The following is a 24,964-nucleotide window of genomic DNA, read 5'->3' as shown; positions in this document are numbered from 1 at the left end:
GAACTCGTTCTTGATGAAGCTTGTGCTTTCACAACATCACAGTAGAAGTCCATGGTAAGCCGAACAAGTCCACACTATGCCCAATACATCAAAAATGCCCTCTATTGTCCCTACCAAAGAGGGGTTCCAAGACTAGAAGCAAGGCAATATATATGTTTTTATGAAAAAGATGATGGTGATGAAGCAAGGAATGATACGTTACTAAAGTTTGCTAAGTATGATCTCAATCGGATCCAAATGATGCTTCAACAGGAACTAAGCAACCTTTGTAGGTAATAATTAAGAACTCTTGTTTTTATTTTGAACACAAAGCAAAACTTTTCGTTTTCTAAAATCTTAGTTAATGCCATGCTTACTTAAGGCATACAGTGAGTGGAAAGAAGAAAATATGGAATCAAGGCTTCCATATGCAAGAAATAGAATTGTGGAGTGCTTTTTCTCGGCGATAGCGGTTTATTTTGAACCATGCTATGCACGTGCTTGCAACATATATGCTAAACTGTTATCAACCTTAGTACTCAATGATGATACTTACGATGCCTATAGTACCTATGAAGAACTCCAATATTTCACCGATGCAATCCAAAGGTACTATATATAAATTCTTATTAATATTTTAATGAATTATGATAAAAATTAATTAGTGGTGCGCAGATTTGATATTGGTATTATGGATGAACTTCCAACAAATTACTTAAAACTTGTTTATGAGACTATCTTGAATATTCACAATGAAGCTGAGGATAAGATGAGAAAGGAAGGAAGATCTTATGCCATTTCCTACGCTATAAATGAGGTAAATTAGGTTGCATCAATTCTTCATACAATATAACATTTTACATGCAAGCACTATCCATCCATAATTTGTTACCCATCTATGAAATTAAACACTCTAACTGTGTATCATTTATTATTTAACTCAACACTTTTGTTCAGTCTATTAATTAAGATTTTCAAAATAATCTTATACAAAGAACCCACCAGACTTTTAGGTAGAAAATCATTCAACATAATTGGACATGCAATCTTCAACATAATTTGATTTAAAATTAGTCTCGTACACTTTAATTATGAGCCTATGCATAGTTGGAGTCATTTGATAGAGGTTGTTTTGAGATAAAAGCTTCATTCATTCCTTAATGCAATACATGGTCATCAACCAAGACATAAGAACACACAAAGGATGTTTGCTCATTGAAAATGTCTGGTTGAACTGATATTTCACGTTTCGAATGTTAGAATAGTCCTTAAGATCCCATAAATTTTTAATTTAAGTTGCATCACAACATAAAGTTTATTATGGGTAATTAATTACTTTGTATTGGTGATTAGTTCAAGAAATTAGCAGAAGCCTGTTTTGCTGAGCGACGTTGGGTGCATAGAAGTTATGTGCCAACATTTGATGAGTATATGGACACTGCAATGACGTCAAGTGCAGGCCTTGTTTCAGTCTGTCAAGCATTGATAGGAATGTGTTGGAAAAATGACAGCAGCAAAATAAGAGAACAGAGAGAACAGAACATGAAGCAAGGTGCAAGAAAATTTTTACTTGCTCACAAACGTGCAGCAAGGGAGCTTATGGCTGATAGCTCATTCAGCTCATTCATTCAACTAGAAAAACAACATATATATAGTCAAATACATCACCAAATACTACCTACTACCACTAGTTTTACTTTGAAACAAGTAAAACTTAACTTGCACACAAGCTGATTATGTCAATCAGCACCTAAAAACATCAGAACAATACCAACTTAGTTCATTTTCAACTAAGTAGCTTAGCAAAGAAACTAAGGAGAAAACCTTGCTGTTACAACAAGTATACGTGCTGCAGCATATCATCAAGCTGCATGCACTTCAAACAGCAGCATGGTTAACCAATTTCAACAGAATGGAAGAAGCAGATGAAACTGCATATCAATGCCTGATCAATACTGATAACAAACTTCATAAAACTGTCAACAAAATTGCTCGTCTCTACGATGATCTCTCAACTAATGAGGTATATCCCTCGCCTTTTCTTTTTCTTCTAAAAACTCTTCTAGCAATGTAACCAGGAATGTGTTAATGGTGAAATTAAGGCTGAAGAAAAGAGGGGACTGGTTTGTGGAACTAGTTGTTACTGTTGAAAAGTCAACAAAGGTAGGAAGCAACTTGTTAAAAAGGTGAAGGGGATAATTACAATTTTGATCTCTAATTTTTTAGGCCATTTGCAAGTTAGTCCCTGAACTTTAACTATAAATAGGCATTTTCATTTTTCATTTCAACCATCCCAACCAATCTTTCTCTCTTAGTTTTCTCTCTTCTCTCATTTGAGAATTCTTAAGGAATTCTATTTGTTTGTATTATTTTGGAGATAATAAAGTTATCATCTGGTGTTAGTGCCCGAGGACGTAGGTATAATTTACCGAACGTCGTTAAAACTCTTGTGTTTTTTCTTGTCCTATTTTTCTTTCAATATTTGAGGGTATAATAGCAGTATTTAATTGTGCTATTAAATTACTATAGAAGGAATATTCTGATTAAGGAAAGACTTGGTATTTAGGAGATCCATGTGATCCACCTCTCTTCCCTAAGAATTGAACTTTGTGTGATTTTTTAGTACAATAATTTACACGCTTCCAACCCTATTGGAACAACAGTTACATGAAACAATATGGTGTTACAAGACAGGAAGCGGTCGAAGCTTACAGGGAAATGATTGAGGTTGCTTGGAAAGACATGAACGAAGCTTGTCTTAAACCAATGCCTGTCTCAAACAAAATTGCGGTGCGAGCTCTTAACGTTGCACGTTTAGTTTTGGTTCTTTACAAGAAAGACGATGGATTCACAAGGCCTGAACTATCTTTGAAAGATGCCATCGCCAAACTGCTCATTCATCCCATACCCCTTTAACCAACTTTATATCTATTTATTTTACGCCACTTAGCCATTAAATCGAGCCTTACAACAGCTTCTCAGAGAAACTCATACTCGGATTGGTTGTATGGTGTAAACATCCCTCCCCCACCAACCCACCAAGCCATTAACCATTCTCAGATTCTTGGAATATTAATCATATATATACATAATTATGAAAATATGTAAAACTAAAATAGTTTGCATTAATTTAAGTAGACTTAGTTTCTTTAATTTAGCCAGTTTTTGAGTATTAAAATTTAAGACTTAACTCAAAATAGTAACAATTAAATATGTTTCATTAAGCTCTGCTACTTTGCTATTAGTCATGTTCTATGGTAAAGTTGTAGATTTTGTCCATATTTTCTAATTTGATCATTCTTGGTCTTCATACTTTTTGAATTTTTTAAAATTCAATCTTGATGCAAACAATGATTTCTAAATCCACCAATTGATCTTTTTGTAAGTAATATTTACAAATAAAAAGTTGATATAACATTATACATGTGATAATATATTTAACACATAATATTTTGAAAATAGTAAAACTTAATAAATGTAAAGATGTTTAAAATATATGACTTATAATATAGGAATTAATAGCAAAATTTAACCTGCCATTTTTTTTTCTTATCCAATGTGAAATTTTATTAACATAAAGGAAGACTTAAAAAGGTTACAAAAACATATCAAATACATCCTACTGCAAACAAAAGACATTTCAACAACAAAGTCACTCTTATATTATTCAACCATGATATGTTGTAATACTAATCGATTATTTGGTTTTGTTTTACAGCATGCCCTCGTTTTTTTTTAGCTTCATTGACACTACTCTGTTGTCAGGAACAAAACAGAGCAGAATCCAAACAAGAAAATTTCAACAGAAAAATTAAAAGCCTAGATCTAACAACAATAAAACACTAAACAAAGCAAAAATTACCACCATACTTTAAACACTTGTGTCCAATTCACACCCGCCAAAGCCAATGAGAACGCCAGGTCATTTCCATTCCTATCCGTTAAAGAGAAGACAATAGTTCCATCCTTGCACTTCAATTTCTAAGAAAAATTACCTGAAGCGACTAAGGTCTCAACCCCTTATTGATACACCAAGAAAACACCACCGAAGAGCCAACTTCAATTTCCATGGAATTAGAAGACTTCCAGTTTATAGTTCCAGCATGCCCTCATTACATTTTCAAAAATTAGGTATTGTTTTTGAATGTAGGAAAATAATGTTAAAATTGACTCCTATGAAACTAATATATTAAAAAGGAGCTTCAACTATTATACCTTGTTTAGAAAAACCTCTTATACTAACTTATAATTTTTCAATCACTCTTTTAAGAAATCACTTTTGATGCCTAAATTTCAAAAAATAAAAATAAAAAAACAATCTAATATTAAAATCAATGGTTTTTATAAGTAAAAATCATATAAAAAATAATTTAAGAACTTAAAGATATTTTTGGTATACTTAACCTTAAAATTAACTCATGACCAATTTTAAAAAAAAAATTCTAAATTTTTTAGATATTCATCATTGAGGAATTTTGAAACATTATTTTTATTATGATTATCATTTGGGAATTTTCAGTCCTTCCTAAGCATACAAAAATAACACAAATACTAAATGTGAAAGCAAAAGACTATTTACTAAAAATGACATCTATTTCAGTAAGGTTACCAAAATTCTGCGATGTTATCTATGATAAGTTAGTGGCATTAACAATGGAGGATTTTGCTGTGAATCACAACATTGGTCGTATCGGACTTCGGATATAAGACCAGAACCGGATCAGTAGTTGAAAGAATCAGCATGAAAATCTGATAATCAAAGCTATATTTATCTACTCCCTATCAGAATCATCTACCAGAACTAATTTAATTCTCTTTTCTTTTACCTTTATTTTTGGAATAGTACTGTTTATCGACATGTTTTACGGATCTCCTCCGTCAATGTTTCATATGCCACTTGCCGTTCGGGACTTCGTGAGTCGCTGCAGAGTATCCTGCGCAATATTTTCAACTCTTCAGGACTTGCCTTCTTGAAAAGTCCTCTTAGGACTACCTGTATTTCTTCATCAACAGAATGTTGATTGGGATCTTCGTGATCTTGCTTTGTCAAATCAACACCCAAAATATTTGCTTTCGATTCGCCTACCGAGCAACTCAATCCGAGCGCGTACTTTTTAACTTTATTGTTATCACGAGCAGTCTTGTTATTCCAGTACTCCGAACATTGATGATTTGGATCGAGAGCTTCAATTGCCTGGAGGAAAGCAATTTATTAGGAAATAAATAACAGAATACGGATATCACAACTAAATTGAATAAGAAAAACGGTTCTCTTGTTTTATTAGACAAATGCATGCTTGCATGAGTACCTGCTATATGCACAATTCTGGTACTATCCGTTTATGGTCATTAGCATACCATCGAAGTGGCATGTCCGACATGGGTAGGTTCATTTTTTACTACGTTTTCCATGTATTTGGAGGATTCTTTAAAAGTCATATCCACAACAAAGGTGTGGTAGAGACATAAGGATTAATAAATGACATTTTCTATTTATCACGTCATCGTAGTTGCTAAGCCATATTCCATATCATGATGAGAACCATATGGATCATGTTTTGTTATTGAAGGATTTCTAATCTGATAATTGTTAGCTAAGAAATGTTCCTAGTTTATAAAGGCATCATTACATGAATTATGGGTGGTGAGAGAAATCCAAACATTTCGAGCCCGTTTATGCTCTGCAGAGATTGCAAATGTAGCAGCCCGCTTTCTCCTAGGTTTTTCCTCCTCAAGATTTCTTGATTTAACTGCTGTAGCACCATTTCCCAACATTTGTTAGGCAACACATTCGAGAAGGTTATGGTAGGGCAGCCTTCTAAAGTAACCTGAAATATAATATAATAAACATGAGGTTCTACGTGAAGGCTAACTCAGTGACATCCCCATTGCCAAAGTTTTATGAGTGAACCTTTATCCCAAAATTAGAAGACAAACAAGAGGTAATCTGTTAGTGTTTTGGGACACTTTATCCTAAGAAAGTATGGACTTCAGTCTGGAACTTAAACAATAATGTAATGAATCCGGATAAAGAATGAAGAAAGCTTGAAGATTCAAGTCAAGAGATTTGAGCTTGAAAAACAGAATGAAAGCAAGAAAAGAGAGTATTTTTGGATGAAATTCTAATGAATTTTCATTGCATTTGTTGGAACATTGACAGCAACAACACATAAAATAACAACTTATTTGCTTAAGAACTAAGATGAAACCGAGAGCAAAATAAAGAACTTGAGCACTCAAATGGATGAGAAAAATCAGAAGCAATTTCCATTGATTGATAATGAAAATAAATACAAAGTTAACAAGTCAAATGACTATTACCTAATAATTTACCTACTCCCACTAATAAGAGACTTAAGCTAACTTAATTTACAAGACAAAGCAAGCTAGTATGGCAGCCTTACATCCATCAAACTCAAGTCAAAACTAAACAAAAAATACAAACTTTCATGTCAAGTTACATATGAACCAAAAAATAACAAAATGAAACAAGACAGCTAAGCTAGTTGCTGCTCTTGAACTCAGCTCGATCGTACCCTTCAGGCTGAGCTGCTACTGCTTCATGCATCCTTTCAAGCTGCCAACGGTCCAATGTTGCATTGCAGGCCAAATCTCAACACTCTTCCTTGGACTGTATGCAACAAACACCTATTAGCTTCCTTAATGTTTCAAACCTTGCTGTACCAAGTGGCTTAGTCAAGATATCAGCCAATTGGTCTTGTGAACAACAATGCACTAAGTTGACTTCTTTAGATTGCTCAGCTTCTCTAACAAAGTGGAACTTTATCTTAAAGTGCTTGGTTTTGCCATGAAAGACTGGATTCTTGGCTATGGCAACAGCCGACTGATTGTCAACCATGATCTCAGTAGAATCACATTGGTTCTCATTTAGATCATGTAGTAATTTTCTGAGCCAAATGGCTTGATTCACTGCTGCTGCTGCTATGTATTCTGCTTCTTTGAACTCCAACAAATCACACTCGAGCCAAGGGTGAAAAAGTACCCAGATGTGCTTTTCATATCATCAGTACAACCAGCCCAATCGCTATCTGAATAACCAACCAGTTTCAGCTTCTTTTCTTTCTTAAACAGCATACCAAGCCTCAAAGTTCCTTTAATGTATCTCAGCACCCTCTTGGCAGCCTTGAAATGCACTTCATTACAACAATGCATAAACCTTGCCAACAAACTCACAGCATGCATCAAATCAGGTTTGGTTGCTGTCAAATAGAGAAAGCAACCTATTAAACTCCTATACTCCTTCTCATTGACCCTTACATGATCACCAATGCTTGAAAGCTTCTCTCCTTGAGCCATAGGTGTGTTTACAGGCTTGCAATTTTGCATGCTAAACTTGTCAAGTATCTTCAAAGCGAATGCATGTTGGCTGATGAAAATCCCTCGATCAGTTTGGTTCACTTCCATACCAAGGAAGTAGGTCATAACCCCCAAATCAGTCATATCAAATACCTCTTGCATCTGTGCTTTGAACTCATTGACCAGAACATCCTTGCTTCCAATCACTAGCAAGTCATCAACATAAATCAGCAATGTCTCATCCTTGGATTTCTTTACATAAAGGGTTGGCTCACTCAGGCTTTTCTCAAACTCGAGCTTAGTCAGGTAAGCATCTACCCTATTATACCATGCTCTAGGTGCTTGTTTCAACCCATATAGAGCCTTCTTCAGCCTATAGACCTTGTCTTCTTGTCCTTGGACTTGAAAGCCATCGGGTTGCTCTATGTAAATCTCCTCCTTGAGAAAACCATTCAAGAAGGCTGACTTAACATCAAGTTGATGTATCTGTCATTTCTTCTGTGCAGCCAAAGCAAACAGTAGCTTGATGGTATCCAATCTTGCAACTGGGGCAAAAGTCTCCTCAAAATCAACTCCATACTGCTGGCAATACCCCTTAACCACCAACCTTGCCTTATGTTTATTCAATGAGCCATCAGCATTGAATTTTGCTCTAAAGACCCATCTAACTCTAATAACCTTCTTTTCTGGTCTCTCAACCAAGTCCCAATTCTGATTCTTTTGAATCATGTCCATTTCAGCTTCCATAGCTTTCTTCCAATTCATGTCCCTAGCTGCTTCTTTATAGCTCGAAGGCTCCACAATAGCCACATTGCATCTCTGATAAACATCAGCAATGGACCTAGTACCTCTCACAGGAAGGTCATCAACATTGCTATTACTAGGCTCACTTTCAATTAGCTCCAAGTTGCCTTCAGCTGAATCCTCTTCAAACTGACTTGCATTCTAACCATCCCAGTTCCAAATCTTCTTTTCATCAAATCTAATGTCTCTACTTACCAAAATCTTCTTTGTTGAAGGATCATAGACTCTATAGCCTTTCTTGTCACTGCTATAGCCCACAAAAATACAGGGAACAGACCTCTTTTCAAGCTTGGTCCTTCTTTCTACAGGTACAAGGACATAGCACACACATCCAAAGACTTTCAAATGAGAGACAGATAGTTTGAGTCCATACCATGCTTCAAAGGGTGTCTTATCCTTGACAGCATGTGTTAGGAGCTTGTTGAGCAGGTACACCGAGCTGTTGACAGCCTCTGCCCAAAATGAGTTTAAAAGTTTGCTTTGGAACAGCAAACATCTGGCCATATCCATTACAGTCCTATTCTTCCTTTCACACACTCCATTTTGCTGAGGAGTGTACACTGTGGTTAGCTGATGATGGATCCCAGCCTACTCACATAACCTCTTGAATCTATCAGACAGATACTCAGCCCCATTGTCTGTTCTTAATATCTTGATCCTACAACCAACTTGGTTTTCAACCATGGCTTTGAACTTTCCAAAAGCTTCAAACACATCAGACTTCTATTTCAAGAAGAAAACCCAATAGAATCTGGTCAGATCATCAATGAAAAGTACAAAGTACTTACTCCCATTTAGTGAAGGGGTCTTCATTGGGCCACAAATGTCAAAATGCACCAGCTCAAGCTTCTCTCGAGCTCTCCATGCTTAATCAACTGGAAAAGGAAGTCTAGCTTGCTTGCCAAGTTGACAGACATCACAAACACCTTCAAGTGGCTCGACCTTGGTCATATCCTCTACCAAACCAAGCTTGTGCGGCAAGTTAAGTGACCTAAAATTGGTATGGCCTAGCCTCTTGTGCCATAGGCCAGCATTGTCACTTTGGCTCAAATATGCCGTCTTTTCAAGCTGACTAACATCAAACATGAAACACTTGTCTGCCATAGGTACAATGACAATTTCCTGACCAAGAGAATCTTCAATAACACAAGAATCACTTCTAAAGAACAAAGAATAGCCTTTTTCAACCAGCTGACCAACACTTAGCAGGTTTTGGTCTATATCAGACACATACAACACATCAGTAATCAGCTTGTTGCCAGAGCTTGAGCTGATCAACACATTACCCCTGCCTTTAGCTTCAATTATGCTCCCATTGCCAATTCTAATCCTTGAGCTAAAACTCCTGTCAAGCTCCTTAAACAGGTTCACATCAGCAGCCATGTGATGTGAGCATCCACTATCTACAAGCCAACTACATTTGCCTTTGCTTGTGGTTGCAAGGGAAGATGCACTGAAAACATGTTCCTCCTAAGCTTGTTGATCCTCAGCAGGACGTGCCTGATCTTGTTGTTGTACTGGTGCTTTGCTTTTGTTCCTACAATTTTTCTCAACATGACCATATTGCTTGCATTTCCAGCATTGAACATCTGGTCTTCTCCAACAGTTTCTTTCTGAGTGTGTGGTTCTTTTGCAATGAGTGCATGGTGAGTAGCTCCTCTTACTTGAATCCTTTCTGAATTTGTCCTTCTTGTCAAGCCAAGGCTTCTTGCTTTTTTTATTTGCACTGGAGCTCTCTTTGGCCCTTGCTTGGAAGGCTCCCTCAGAGTGATCTTCCTGTCTATTAGCTCTTCTCTGCTCCAAAGCATAGAGTGAGTTCACCAATTCTGATAGAGAAATGGTTGTGAGGTCTCTCGAGTCCTCCAATGAGGATATCTTAGACTCGAATCTCTCAGGAAGAGTGGTGATAACTTCTCAACCACCCTACTTTCAGCAAAGTCTACACCAAGAAACCTTATATTGTTCACTGTGGCCATTATTCTATCAGCATACTGCTTAATGGTCTCAGCATTTTTCATCTTGAGATTCTCGAAATCTCTCCTCAGACTGATTAGCTGTTGCTGTCTAGTCTTCTCAGACCCTATGAATTCCTCCTTCAACCTGTCCCAAGCTTTCTTAGGTGAGTCACATGCCATAATGCGAGTAAAGATCACATCAGACACTTCATTCTACAAGCAGGCCATGGCTTTAGGCTTCTTGGCAGTCTCCTCAGCATGCTGTCTCATCTGAGCAACGGTGGGATTGGCTCTCAATGGAGGTGGCTCGGCATCATTCTCCACTACACTCCACAAATCATGTGCCTGAAGGTAAGTCTTCATTTTTACCACCCAAATGTGGTAGTTCTCACCAGTGAACACAGGACGTGGAGGTGGTGTGAAGCTCATCCTGCTGCAACAAGTTCAACAGCTTCGGTTTCCTACTTTCTTAAGCTTGATTTCACAAACAAACAACAACCAACAAGAGAAGGCCCTCAAAGAATTATGGCTCTCGATACCATTTGTTGGAACATTGACAGCAACAACACATAAAATAATAACTTATTTGCTTAAGAACTAAGATGAAACCGAGAGCAAAACAAAGAACTTGAGCACTCAAATGGATGAGAAAAATCAGAAGCAATTTCCATTGATTGATAAGGAAAATAAATACAAAGTTAACAAGTCAAATGACTATTACCTAATAATTTACCTACTCCCACTAATAAGAGACTTAAGCTAACTTAATTTACAAGACAAAGCAAGATGTTATGGCCAGCCTTACATCCATCAAACTCAAGTCAAAACTAAACAAAAAATACAAACTTTCATGTCAAGTTACAAGCTAACTTGATCAAGTTACATATGAACCAAAAAATAACAAAATGAAACAAGACAGCTAAGCTAGTTGTTGCTCTTGAACTCAGCTCAATCATGCCCTTCAGGCTGAGCTGCTACTGCTTCATGCATCCTTCCAAGCTGCCAACGGTCCAATGTTGCATTGCAGGCCAAATCTCAACAGCATTGAACTTTGGCATAAAGCCATTACATATACCAGACAATGGCTGGTCTAAATTAACAAATACATCACCTAAACATTACCTAACTCCACTTAATTCATTGGAACTAGGTGAAATTTACTTGCACACTCAGGCAAAGCTAGTAATCAGCTCTTTCACCATCAAGTTACATCAACTGTCATCCAAACATAGTTCAAAATGAACTAAATTACAAAACAATATTAAAGGTAACAAAATGAAACTGAGATGAAACAGTAGCATTAACATCCTCAGTTGCATATATTTCATCCGGCAATGCTGCAGCAACTATTTCTTCATACTTCATCAGCATAACTTATGTCCATGAATTCTTACGTGCATGAATTTCTCCTTGGTTGCATGAGCTGCATGGAGGGCCATTCTCTAACATAATCTCACCTTAAATAGAGGTCCAAGTAGCCCAATATCCAAGACTTCAGAAATGTAACTAGAATCCTTTGTTGGGTCGAGCACAATACTTGACACGGCTTCCAAAACCTGTAAAAGTCGAGTATGAATCTAAAAAGTTAATACCAGAATGAAAGAAACTGTGAATTAAATAGTAAGAAATCAGATCCAATTTCATTGTTATGTACCATTTGGGAATATGGCCTGGCTGTTGCACCATAGTTTTCCAAAAATTACGGATCCAAAATTTAAAGGCTCAACAGCACGATTCAACAATGGATGACCTTGGTGAGCCATAGACGCAATTACATCTGAGCAGTTGAGAGTTTCTGCCTTCAACAAGGTATTTGATTGTCCTGCATTGATATGTGGAAACTGAAGTTCAACGCCGAACAATTTCTTGCCCTCAAAGCCGTCATGACCTGTTGAAATTGAATGCTGATACTTCTCGGAATATTCTCGAGAAACTGATGAGCTACAGTCACTCTTGAGTCTCTTTAGAACAGGTTCTCTTACTTCATCAAATCCACAACTTTTCTCTCGCAAAAATGTCTCAACATCAGTTACACTGTGGTTAGTGGAGCTATCAGAATCACAAATAGACTTCCTTGCAGTTGCAGGATAATCAGAAATAATACCAAGATTTAAGTCAATGCAGGCATCCTGCTCCGAGTTAGTTCTGTTTTCCATGACAAGAACTCCAACATTTACGACGTTATTATGACTATCCAAGGTGACATGAGAGGCTTTTAATTTAGTCGCAGGCTGGCACTCTGATGGCGATACCTCCGAAGAAAAATGACCATACAAGTAAGGAGTATTAATATCCACCTTTTCTTCCACTCTTGAGGGGCAAGAGAAACTTTCTCTTGGTTGAGCAGGCTCAAATTTTAATACCTCACAGTCCTGAACCCACTTAGACAAATAAGCATCGCAATCAATACCAGAAACCAACCCGAGATCTTTGGATGCCCATAGTTTAACAGCATCTAATCCTCCCTCTAGGGGTTCAACTAGCATTTGTGTTGAAGTTGGCCTGCATTCATTCATCTTTGTCTAAAATCCCAACAATTTGCAATTCATCAACAGTGTAGCGAAGGAGGACAAATTTGTCTTCGTCTTGGCATGAGTACAAATTCGTTACATGTTTCAGACAAGCAAATCGTTCAGGAGAGCGTTTGCAGCTGCAGGCAGATAGATGCAAGTCATAGAAACAAGAGAAACATTCCCTCTCACTTTCCAAATCAAAGTCTTTTTCCATCTTTCGTACAGGCATATCAGGGGAAAAGCAATTTACTCGTTCCTCTTCCATCTGTTTTCTCATCTATTAACAATGATAATTTACATATATTAGTGCACATAATTGTTGATAAGTTAAATTAAAAAGGGGTTGAAAAGTCAAAAATGGTGGGAGGTGCAATTGGCACCGAAAGAAAAAAAATAATTGGCAAGTTGTTTAAAGTTGAAAGGGATAATTGCGATTTTGGTCCCTAATTTTTTAGGCCATTTGCAAGTTAGTCCCTGAACTTCAACTATAAATAGGCCTAACCATTTCTCATTTCAACCATCCCAACCAATCTTTCTCTCTTAGTTTTCTCTCTTCTCCCATTTGAGAATTCTTAAGGAATTCTATTTGTTTGTAATACTTTGGAGATAGTAAAGTTATCATCTGGTGTTAGTGCCCGAGGACGTAGGTATAATTTACCGAACCTCGTTAAATCTCTTGTGTTCTTTTTTGTCCTATTTTTCTTTCAATATTTGAGGGAATAATAGTAGTATTTAATTGTGCTATTAAATTACTATAGAAGGGATATTCTGTCTAAGGAAAGACTTGGTATTTAAGAGATCCATGTGATCCACCTCTCTTCCCTGGGAATTGAACTTTGTGTGATTTTTTAGTACAATAATTTACACGCTTCCGACCCTATTGGAACAACAAGTGGTATCAAGAGCCGAAGGTTAATCGTAGTATGCTCTGTGGTTGCAGTTTAAACTGATCTTCCACATCAGAAAAGATTTCCTTAGGTATATTGAAAGATTATGGAGAAAACGGTCGGTGTAAGAGCTTCAACATCGTCCATGTGGACAAGACTGACAATTGCAAATGCAAGACTGGTCGTGGAGATCTTTGATGGCACAGGCCATTTTGGTATGTGGCAAAGTGAGGTTCTAGATGCCCTTTTTCAGCAGGGTCTAGACATTGCCATTGATGAAGAAAAACCAGATGATGTACAGGAGAAAGATTGGAAGGCGATCAATCGGTTGGCATGTGGCACAATTCGATCATGCCTTTCTCGAGAGCAGAGGTATGCTTTTTCAAAGGAGACTTCTGCAAATAAGTTGTGGGTGGCACTTGAAGAAAATTTTTGAAGAAAAACAGTCAAAATAAGCTCCACTTGAAGAAAAGACTGTTTCGCTTCACATACGTCCCAAGTACCACAATGAATGATCACATCACCAAATTTAATCAGTTAGTCACTGATTTGCTGAATATGGATGAGACATTCAAAGATGAAGATTTGGCTTTGATGCTGTTGGTGTCACTTCCTGAGGAGTTTGAGTTCCTAGAAACTACTCTACTTCATGGCAGGAGTGATATATCTCTGAGCGAAGTCTGTGCGGCATTATACAGTTATGAACAGAGAAAGAAGGACAAACAGAAAAACTCAATCAGAGATACAGAAGCTTTAGTAGTCCGAGGTCGTTCATACACTCAGAAGAAAACTCAAAAGGGGAGATCAAAGTCAAAGTCCAGACTCGGGAAAGATGAATATGCTTTTTGTCATGAGAAAGGCCACTGGAAGAAAAATTGTCCAAAGCTGAAGAATAAGGGAAAAGCTGCTGTAGATGCTTGTGTTGCAAAGCATGATACTAGTGACTCTGAACTATCACTAGTTGCATCATCATCGTCGTTCCATTCAAATGAGTAGATATTGGATTCGGGTTGTACCTATCATATGTCCCCTAACCGGGAGTGGTTCTCTGATTTAGTAGAACTAAATGGAGGAGTTGTTTATATGGGCAATGACAATGCCTGTAAAACTGTTGGGATAGATTCAATCCAATTAAAGAATCAAGATGGATCAACCAGAGTTCTGACTGATGTTCGGTACGTGCCCAGTTTGAAGAAAAATCTCATCTCATTGGGAGCCTTGGAATCCAATGGTTCAGTTGTTACTATGAGAGATGGGATTTTGAAAGTGACATCTGGCGCACTTGTAATATTGAAGGGCATCAGGAAAAATAACTTGTATTACTACCAAGGTAGTACAGTTATTGGAGCAGTCGCTACAGCTTTCGGTAACAAAGACTTGGACTCAATGCAGTTGTGGCATATGAAGTTGGGACATGCCAGCGAAAAATCCTTGCAAATTCTGGCAAAGCAAGGATTGTTGAAAGGTGCAAAGGCTTGCAAATTAAAATTTTGTGAGCACTGTGTTCTGGGAAAGCAAAAGAGAGTGAAATTCGGCACTGCTATCCATAATACAAAAGGTATTTTGGAATATATTCACTCAGATGTGTGGGGGCCTTCTAAAACACCTTCGTTGGGAGGAAAACACTACTTTGTTACTTTTGTTGATGACTTTTCCAGAAGAGTTTGGGTGTATACCATGAAAACTAAAGATGAAGTGCTTGGAGTTTTTCTTAAATGGAAAACTATGATCGAAAACCAGACTGGCAAGAAAATCAAGCGGCTTAGGACGGACAATGGAGGGGAATATAAAAGTGATCCGTTCTTCGATGTGTGCCAAGAGTATGGTATTGTTCGACACTTCACAGTTAGGGATACACCACAACAGAATGGAGTGGCAGAGCGTATGAATCGAACATTGCTGGAGAAAGTTCGATGTATGTTGTCCAATGCTGGGTTGGGCAAACAATTTTAGGCTGAGGCTGTGACATACGCTGGCCATCTTGTTAATCGTTTGCCATCATCTGCATTAGAAAGAAAAACTCCTATGGAGGTATGGTCTGGAAAACCGGCTACAGATTATGATTCCTTACATGTGTTTGGATCCACTGCATATTACCATGTGAAGGAGTCAAAGTTAGATCCGAGGGCAAAGAAAGCTCTCTTTATGGGAATCACTTCTGGAGTGAAGGGATTTCGTCTTTGGTGCTTAAGCACAAAGAAAATGATCTGTAGCAGAGATGTTACCTTTGATGAATCTGCCACATTGAAAAAGGTAGCAGATAAAGATATTCAGATGAGCAATACTCCACAGCAGGTGGAGTGTACTCCAAAACAGGTGGAGTTTGAGCAGATGGGGATTTGCCCAGTTAATAAGTCTAATTCTCCAGCCACAATGGAGGAATTAGAGGTTGAAGAGGTTCTGACCCAAGAACCACTAAGTACACCAGAACCAGTTGCAGTTGCAAGGCCACGGAGAGAAATTCGTAAACCTGCTCGATTTACTGATATGGTGGCCTACGCCCTTCCCGTTGTTGATGATATTCCTATCACTTATCAAGAAGCAATGCAAAGCTTAGAAAGTGATAAATGGAAAAGCGCCATGGATGAAGAAATACAGTCTCTCCGGAAGAACAATACTTGGGAGTTGGCGCAATTACCGAAAGGTAAAAGGGCAATCGGATGCAAGTGGGTATTCGCAAAGAAAGATGGATCTCCTAGCAAGAAGGATATTCGCTACAAGGCAAGATTGGTAGCTAAAGGCTACGCTCAGAAGGAGGGAATTGACTACAATGATGTATTTTCCCCTGTTGTGAAGCATTCCTCCATTAGAATTTTGTTGGCCTTGGTAGCACAGTTGAATTTGGAGCTAGCTCAACTTGATGTTAAGACGGCTTTCTTGCATGGTGAGTTAGAAGAGGAAATCTATATGACTCAGCCAGAAGGATACACAGATGCTGGTGGTAGAAATTGGGTTTGTAAGCTTAACAAATCGCTATATGGATTGAAGCAATCCCCGAGGCAGTGGTACAAGCGATTTGATAGCTTTATGAGAAGGCAGAAGTACACAAGAAGCAAATATGACAATTGTGTGTATTTGCAGAAGCTGCATGACGGATCTTTCATTTATCTACTCTTGTATGTTGATGATATGTTAATCACTTCGAAGAGCCAAAATGAGATAGATAAGCTGAAGGCTCAGTTGAATCAAGAGTTCGAGATGAAAGATCTAGGTGAGGCCAAGAAGATTCTCGGCATGGAGATAAGTAGAGATAGACAGAGAGGCAAGCTTTGTTTGAATCAGAAGTAATATCTGAAAAAGGTATTACAATGTTTTGGTGTAAATGAAAACACAAAACATGTAAGTACCCACTTGCTTCTCATTTGAAACTTAGTGCTCAATTATCTCCGAAAACTGAAGAAGAAAGAGAATATATGGCGAAAGTCCCATATGCTAATGCAGTTGGGAGTTTGATGTATGCGATGGTGTGTACGAGGCCTGACATTTCACAAGCTGTTGGAGTTGTGAGCAGGTATATGCATGATCCTGGAAAAGGACATTGGCAAGCTGTGAAATGGATTCTACGGTATCTTCGAAAAACCGTAGATGTTGGTTTAATTTTTGAACAGGATGAAGCACTTGGTCAGTTTGTAGTTGGATATGTTGATTCTGACTTTGCTGGTGATTTAGATAAACGTCGTTCAACTACGGGGTATCTGTTTACTCTTGCGAAAGCCCCAGTGAGTTGGAAGTCTACCTTACAGTCTACAGTAGCTGTGTCTACTACAGAGGCAGAATATATGGCAGTTACAGAAGCTGTTAAGGAGGCTATTTGGCTTAATGGATTATTGAAAGATTTGGGAGTTGTTCAAAGTCACATTAGTCTATATTGTGACAGTCAAAGCGCTATTCATTTAGCGAAAAATCAAGTCTATCATTCAAGAACCAAGTATATCGACGTAAGATATCACTTTGTGCGGGAAGTCTTTGAAAAAGGAAAAATTCTACTTGAGAAGATTCCGACAACAGATAATCCCGCAGATATGATGACCAAGGTGGTAACAACAATCAAGTTTAATCATTGTTTGAACTTGATTAACATCCTGAGAATTTGAGCACCTTTAGGTGTATGACGCTCGAGAGCGCATTTGGAGGCACTACAAAAGATAGCTTATCGAATTTGGGGAGTTGAAGGAAGTGTGTGAAGATGTGATTATCCTAATCAAATCTTCAAGGTGGAGATTGTTGATAAGTTAAATTAAAAGGGGTTGAAAAGTCAAAAATGGTGGGAGGTGCAATTGGCACCGAAAGAAAAAAAATAATTGGCAAGTTGTTTAAAGTTGAAAGGGATAATTGCAATTTTGGTCCCTAATTTTTTAGGCCATTTGCAAGTTAGTCCCTGAACTTCAACTATAAATAGGCCTAACCATTTCTCATTTCAACCATCCCAACCAATCTTTCTCTCTTAGTTTTCTCTCTTCTCCCATTTGAGAATTCTTAAGGAATTCTATTTGTTTGTAATACTTTGGAGATAGTAAAGTTATCATCTGGTGTTAGTGCCCGAGGACGTAGGTATAATTTACCGAACCTCGTTAAATCTCTTGTGTTCTTTCTTGTCCTATTTTTCTTTCAATATTTGAGGGTATAATAGTAGTATTTAATTGTGCTATTAAATTACTATAGAAGGGATATTCTGTCTAAGGAAAGACTTGGTATTTAAGAGATCCATGTGATCCACCTCTCTTCCCTGGGAATTGAACTTTGTGTGATTTTTTAGTACAATAATTTACACGCTTCCGACCCTATTGGAACAACAATAATGATATAAGTAAGTTTTTCACTTATTATGTAAATATTTATAATTTACACAATTTTTTTTGGTCACTCAACTATGAAACATTATAAAAATATCAATAAATTATTTAATTTTATCTTTTTGGTCACAAACTAGATAATGATGATAGCTTATAAATTTGGCATAATAAAAACTTTAAGTGTCAACATTTATAGATTATGTCAATTTAGTCTTGATTCTAAAAACATTAATTCTCAACATTTACACATTCTGTAATTTGGTTTGTTTTTATAATTTTACTTTTCTTTGTGATATTAAGAGTTAATTTTAGAAGAATGAGAAATAATGAAAATTATTATCTTCAATTTTTTCTATATTTTCAAGCAAATATTAGCTGATAAGTTTTTTTTAACTTTTTAGGTGGAAGGGTCACAAAGAAAAGTAAAATTACAAAAAAGACCAAATTACACAATGTCTAATTGTTGAGGGTTACATTTTTTTAGAATTAAGACTAAATTGACATAACGTATAAATGTTGAGGGATAAAGTTACTATTATACCAATCTTAAAAAATGTCACCGTTAATCAACTGGTAGCTAAAAAAATAAAATTAAATAATTGAGTGACCATTTTTATAAATTTTTTTAATTGAATAACTAAAAAATATTTCCTAATAATTAAATGACTACTAATATAATTTATCCTTAAGATACCGAATCGGTGGTAAAAATATTATATAGGACAGATACGTATTATTGGAATCAACAAGGGTTTCATCTGTGCCCATCGTAAACATGCAACACTAATTATATATGATTTAAACTATACCATGTTTTGATCCTGTTTTCATAAAATTATAATAATAAAAGTTCCCTTCTACCAAAATAATAATAATAATCAGGGCCGTAGTCAGGGGCCCCGGCCCCCCTAAAATGAAAAATTTTATTTTAAGCTCTTAAAAATTTTAAATTAGTAAATGTAAAATTATACTTTGACCCCTCTAAAATTATAAAAATTTAATTTAATCATTTACAAATTATAAAAATATAAACTATAAAAAATTAAAATTTCATCCGGCCCCCTAAAAAAATTTTCTGATTTCGCCCCTGATAATAATAATAACAATAATAATAATAATAATAATAATAATAGTTCCCTAAAATATCACGTGGAATGTTTCCAAAAATAGGTGTTGGAACTTGGGAGGGTTAATAATGTATTCATCCGAATCATACAACAATAAATTTTAGGGTAAATTCTATAAATAATCACTCAATTATGTTTATATTTTTCTTTTTGGTTATTCAAATTTAAATTTTTTAATTTAAGCATTAATATTTGAATTTGTTCCTATTTTCATCACTCACTTTCAAATTGATAATGAAAAATCCTTTTTTAATTGGTACAACAACACATTTAGTCCTCAATATTTACATATTCTATCAATTTGATCCTAGTTCTAAATAATTCAATAAATTTAACCCTTTATATTTATAAATTCTATTAATTTGTTCCTCAAATTTCCTAACTAAAGCTTTCAGCTTTTAAAATAAAAATAATTTGCATCTATTAATTGTTTTATTTATGGTTGAAATTATTCAAGACATAACCCTTTTTGTTTATTTTTTTAAGAAACTAATGTTAAGAAATTAACTAAATACCATTGACAATAATATAAAATACAAAATTTTAAAATATAATAAATAATAAAATTATATAAATAATTTAATTTTTGTAAAAAAATAATTTTTCACTCTAGCTAGCATCATTTTAGTTTTTAATTAATTTGATGAATAATTTGACTCTAAATTAGATTATTAGTGATACGTATTGCTTGTCATAGACTTAAAAAATAGGATTTAATAGAACACATAATAATCTCTTAATCTGTTTAAAAAATTAAAAATTATTATCAATGTAACAAAAGAAAATTCAATTAATTCTTTCACATTCTTTTTCTTATGAGAAATTAAATCTTCATAATTTTTTTCTTATATAATTATTGATTAAATAATTGGATTCTTCAAAGCCATACTTTTTAATTTTGGATTTAATTTCCAATTTATAGGACTATTTCTATATACCTTGAAAGAATATCATATTGTTAACAACAGGGACTAAATCTAAAGTGTTTTTTTCAAGGTTTTTCCATTTTCTTTAGCCAAAATTTTAGTAACCAAAGGGTTATAAAATATAATATTTAAAAGAAAACTATCGAAAAAAAAAAAGAAAAGAAAATAAGTTCCAAGATAAACTCATTGATCTCAAGAATGGGCTCAAAAAATAGCTTGTTAGTTGAGAGAAGTTATTTTATTCTATTTGGGTTTTACAAATTTATAGATGTGGAATGCTTTTGTTTTAAAAGTTGAAAATTTTGGTCAGAAAGTTTGAGGTGTTGGGGTTTTTAACAGCAACAAAAAAGAAAAGAGAACAGAGAACAGAGGAAGAAATACATGACACAGAACAAAGAAGCAAGAAAAAATTTTACTTGCTCACAAACGTGCAGCAAGAAAGCAATCTGATGTGCTTGATTTTTCAATAAGAAAAACAATATATATATAGCCAACTACATTACTTATTGCTACCTACCAGAAGCAGCCTAGTAACTTTAAAAACATTGCTTGTACACACAAACAAGTCACTTAAACTAATCAACATTGGAACTATAAAAAGATAACTTGCACAAAAGCTGATTATGTCAACCAGCACCTAAAAATATTAAAATAATACCAACTTAGTTCATTTTGAACTAAGTAACCTAATAAAGTAACTAAACAATCTTGATGTTACAGCAAGCATTCGTGCTGAAACATGCACATTTGCTAGCACGTACTTCATCCGGAGATATTACAGCTAAACAGCCTTGTAACATTTGTGCTGCAGCATGCTTACAAGCTGCATACACTTCATCCGGAGATATTACAGCAGCTTCATGTGCTGCATGCACTTTAACCAAAAATATCACAGCAGCATGGTAGGTTAATTTTCAACATGAGGATCAAATTGATAAAATATGTAAGTATTAAGGACTAAATGTGTTATCATATCGATTAGAAATAAAAACTTTTCATTATCAAACCTCTTACCAAAACAAGAATGAATTCAAACGTTAGTGTCTAAATTGAAAATTTTTAAAGTTGAGACATAATTGAGTGATCTTAAAATAGAAATAAAAAATCTACCCATAATTCAGTATCGCATGCAATTTTGATTATTTTATTAAAAAATCTACTCTTATTTTTTTGTGAATTATAAGAGAATGACAAAATTCTAATAATAACGCAACTCGAATTCAAACCACATTTTAAATGGTAAACACCTTAACTATCGTGCCAACACACGTTTTAAATGCAGTATGAATAGATTAGTAGCTTTTTATTAATTAATTGGCAGGGTTAAACGCACTACCATTCTACCAATCAACTTAGCAACTTAGCAGACACGCAATTTCGATTGCCCCCACACCTTGAATTATTCTTTAATGATTAAACGCACTAACACATTTAATCATGCACATAACCATTTTTTAAGTGAATTATTGTCAATCTATCAAATAATAGTTATCAGCAATGTTTTTGCTTAGATCGACCAAGTTTTGCAGGGCTAAGAAATTGCAATCTCGACGTGTATGGAGGAAATTAACATCTGTGATCATGTTGCGGAAAATCAAGTTGTTAAATTTATATATGTTATGGCTTAAGTTTAAACAATACGAGGCGTCTCTGGTATTGGCATAGGAGCCCAAGAGAGGAAGGCAGTGCAAGTGTGCAAGCTGATTAGTTAATTAGTATTTGGTGATTATACTGGACATATAGCTGATAACTCCAGACCATTCGGTTTGATTCTTTTCCCTTTTTAATTATTGATGATTTACGATACAAATTAATTATTATAAAAATGGAAGCATCACATTGATTTCCTATTTCCAAAATATATTTTCCACTCCAAGAAAGAATACTCTTAGCTTTTTATAAATAGCCTCATCAGCTACTTATCCCTCGTCAACTTTACATTCAGTTCTGTTGTGTAATAAGCAATAGAAATGGCAGTCCAAGTCCAAGGCAGTGTTTTGGGCAACACCAACATCCTCCTTTGCCTCTCTAAGGCTCCCTCTCCACCATTCCCAATGCTTATTCCCCTACGCCTGCACAAGGCCAAGAGGTGCTGCTTTGTTGCAGCTCATTCCACAAGCTCCACAAAGGCTGAGCCATTAAGCAGTAACCATCGAGAAAGTGGTCGTCCGTTGGTCAACTTTCCCCCAGACATATGGGGTGATCGTTTCCTTACTCTTTCCTTTGATATCTCGGTATATATTTATATACATTATTACATCCATCATTTCCTTAATTTTGATTCCATATTGTTGGAGCTGAGAGCAACTAACAACAAGTTTCAGCCAATTGCTTGAGCAGCAAGTGTCGTGACTTGCAGCAGAAACAAACAGAAAACTAAAAAGAATAAAGCAAGAAGAATAGAGAGAGTTTTTGAATGAAAACTTGATTAAATTCATTCATCAAAAAATGGCTTAATGCCAATACATAAATCAAGCTTCTAGCTTGTCAAGACAGTAGGTTAACCAAAACTATACCTACTACCACTAAGTTTCCTAGTAAATTGGAATGATAACTTGTGCAAATGAATAAAGCTGGTAAACAGCTCAATCACCATCAAGTTTACATCAAATATCATCTTGTCATAGTTCAAAATGAACTAGATTACATTACATAAACAAAAAAATTCAAATGAAACTAAACATCCTTGCTTTCTCGTGCAAACTGCTGCTTCTGCATGGTGGTCTTCAATGCTGCATGCTAACCACCTTTCAACACTCCTCCTTGGTTAGCATGTTGCTAACTCCCATCTTCATTCTTAAGCTTTGAAACCTTGAAACATTAAGAGGTTTTGTTAAAATATCAGCTAATTGTTCATCAGAACTGCAATGAACCAGTTTCACTTCATGAGCTTGTTGCATTTCTCGAACTGCATGAAGCTTAATGTTAAAATGTTTTGTCCTCCCATGAAAAACAGGGTTCTTTGCAATTGCAACAGCCGATTGATTGTCACACATTATCTCTGTTGCTTCCTCTTGTTCAAGGTTGAGATCGACTAGAATTTTTCTAAGCCAAATGGCTTGATTGACTGCTGCAGCAGCTGCTACATATTCTGCTTTTGCGGTAGATTGAGCCACCAGTGCTTGTTTCTTTGAACTCCAACAAAATACTGCTGAGCCAAGATTGAAAAAATAGCCTGAAGTGCTTTTCATATCGTCCACTGAGCCTGCCCAATCACTGTCACTGTAACCAATCAAATTTGAATGCTTGGCCTTGGTATACAACATTCCATAGCTCAGGGTTCCCTTAATGTACCTGAGAATTCTCTTGCCTGCTTTAAAATGACTTTCATTGCAGCAATGCATGAATCTCGAGAGTAAGCTCACAGCATACATTATGTCTGGTCTAGTGGCAGTAAGATATAACAAACAACCAATCAGACTTCTGTAAGTTGTCTCACACACTGGTTCAAAAATCTCTTGACTCGATAGCTTTCCTCCAACAGCTATTGGTGTGTTGGTAGGTTTGCAATTCTCCATTGAGAATTTTCTGAGAATCTTCATAGCAAAAGTCTTCTGACTTAGCCAAATTCCTTTCTCAGCTTGCGTTACTTCCATGCCTAAGAAGTAGGACATCAACCCAAGATCTGACATCTCAAAATGCTGTTGCATTTTGGCTTTAAAACTGACCAGCATATCTTGATCTCCTCCTGTCACCAATAGGTCATCGACATATAATGAGACAATGAGCTGAGTTTCTGCCTTGGTCTTTTTGACATACAGAGTTGGCTCGCTAATACTCCTCTCAAATCCCACACTGATCAAATAGTTGTCAATCTTGCTATACCAGGCTCTTGGAGCCTGTTTCAAGCCATACAAGGCTTTGTTCAGCTTATATACCATATCTTCTCTACCAGTCACTTCAAAACCTTGAGGTTGTTCCACATAAATCTCTTCTTCAAGGGATCTATTTAGAAATGCTGACTTTACATCAAGCTGATGTATCTTCCACTCCCTTTGTGCTGCTAATGCCACTACCAATCTGATGGTGTCAAGCCTGGCCACTGGTGCAAAAGTTTCCAGGTAGTCTAATCCATACCTTTGACTAAAGCCTTTGACAACTAACCTTGCCTTTAATTTGTTTAAGCTTCCATCAGCATTCTGCTTGACTCGATAAACCCATTTAACTCCAATGATTTTCCTGTTTGCTGGCCTTTCAACTAGATTCCAAGTTTGATTCTTTTCTATCATGCTGATCTCTTCTATCATTGCTTGCTTCCAGCCTTGTTGACTTTCTGCCTCTTCAAAACAACTTGGTTCTACCATGGCTACTTGAGCTCTTTCATAAACATCAGCCAATGATCGAGTTCCTCTGATTGGTTCATCATCCACATCCATTTCAAATGTGTCTTGATTAGTTCCAACTTGATCAGATGCAAGTTCTTCAGTTACAGCCTCTGGTTCATTTTTATCCCAGTTCCAGCATGCCTTCTCATTGAACACAACATCTCTACTCACAAGGATCTTATTTGTAGAAGGTTCCAGCATTCTATAGCCCTTTTTAACTGCACTGTAGCCTATCAGAATCCCTGCTTGAGTTCTTTTATCCAGCTTTCCTCTTTTCACAGCTGGAACTTGTGCATAACATATGCAACCAAAGGTTCTGAGATGAGCCAGTGATGGTT

General features: G+C 36.1%; 2 protein-coding genes across 2 annotated transcripts in view; one reads left to right on the top strand and one right to left on the bottom strand.

Annotated features, from left to right (window-relative positions):
• The first annotated feature begins 343 nt into the window (after positions 1-343).
• Positions 344-2,895, top strand: LOC107925056 (valerianol synthase TPS1A-like). The gene is made up of 6 exons (XM_041079361.1): positions 344-588; positions 655-796; positions 1,333-1,449; positions 1,835-2,002; positions 2,046-2,102; positions 2,674-2,895. The coding sequence occupies exons 1-6, from the start codon at positions 344-346 to the stop codon at positions 2,893-2,895; spliced, it is 951 nt and encodes a 316-aa protein (XP_040935295.1).
• Positions 2,896-4,553: 1,658 nt separating this feature from the next.
• The window catches only part of LOC107925176 (lysine-specific demethylase JMJ18), a 35,130-nt gene continuing 14,719 nt past the window's right edge, over positions 4,554-24,964 (bottom strand). Inside the window, exons 10-11 of the mRNA XM_041079437.1 lie at positions 5,610-5,807; positions 4,554-5,173 (exon numbers count right to left, since the gene is read on the bottom strand). Of these exons, the coding sequence (XP_040935371.1) occupies positions 4,829-5,173; positions 5,610-5,807 (543 nt within the window). The 3' untranslated portion in view covers positions 4,554-4,828. The remainder of the gene's footprint in view (positions 5,174-5,609; positions 5,808-24,964) is intronic.

The sequence above is a fragment of the Gossypium hirsutum genome, chromosome A10 (genome assembly GCF_007990345.1).
Source record: "Gossypium hirsutum isolate 1008001.06 chromosome A10, Gossypium_hirsutum_v2.1, whole genome shotgun sequence".
Lineage (NCBI taxonomy): Eukaryota > Viridiplantae > Streptophyta > Magnoliopsida > Malvales > Malvaceae > Gossypium > Gossypium hirsutum.
Note: the sequence above shows the minus strand (reverse complement) of the source record. Positions and strands in the feature narration are given on the sequence as shown.

Coding starts and splice junctions, on each gene's coding strand:
- LOC107925056 (XM_041079361.1), top strand. CDS start 344: ATGCCATGCTTACTTAAGGCATACAGTGAGTGGAAAGAAGAAAATATG. Junction 797..1,332: donor TTTCCTACGCTATAAATGAG/GTAAATTAGGTT, acceptor ATTGGTGATTAG/TTCAAGAAATTAGCAGAAGC. Junction 2,003..2,045: donor ATGATCTCTCAACTAATGAG/GTATATCCCTCG, acceptor AAACTCTTCTAG/CAATGTAACCAGGAATGTGT.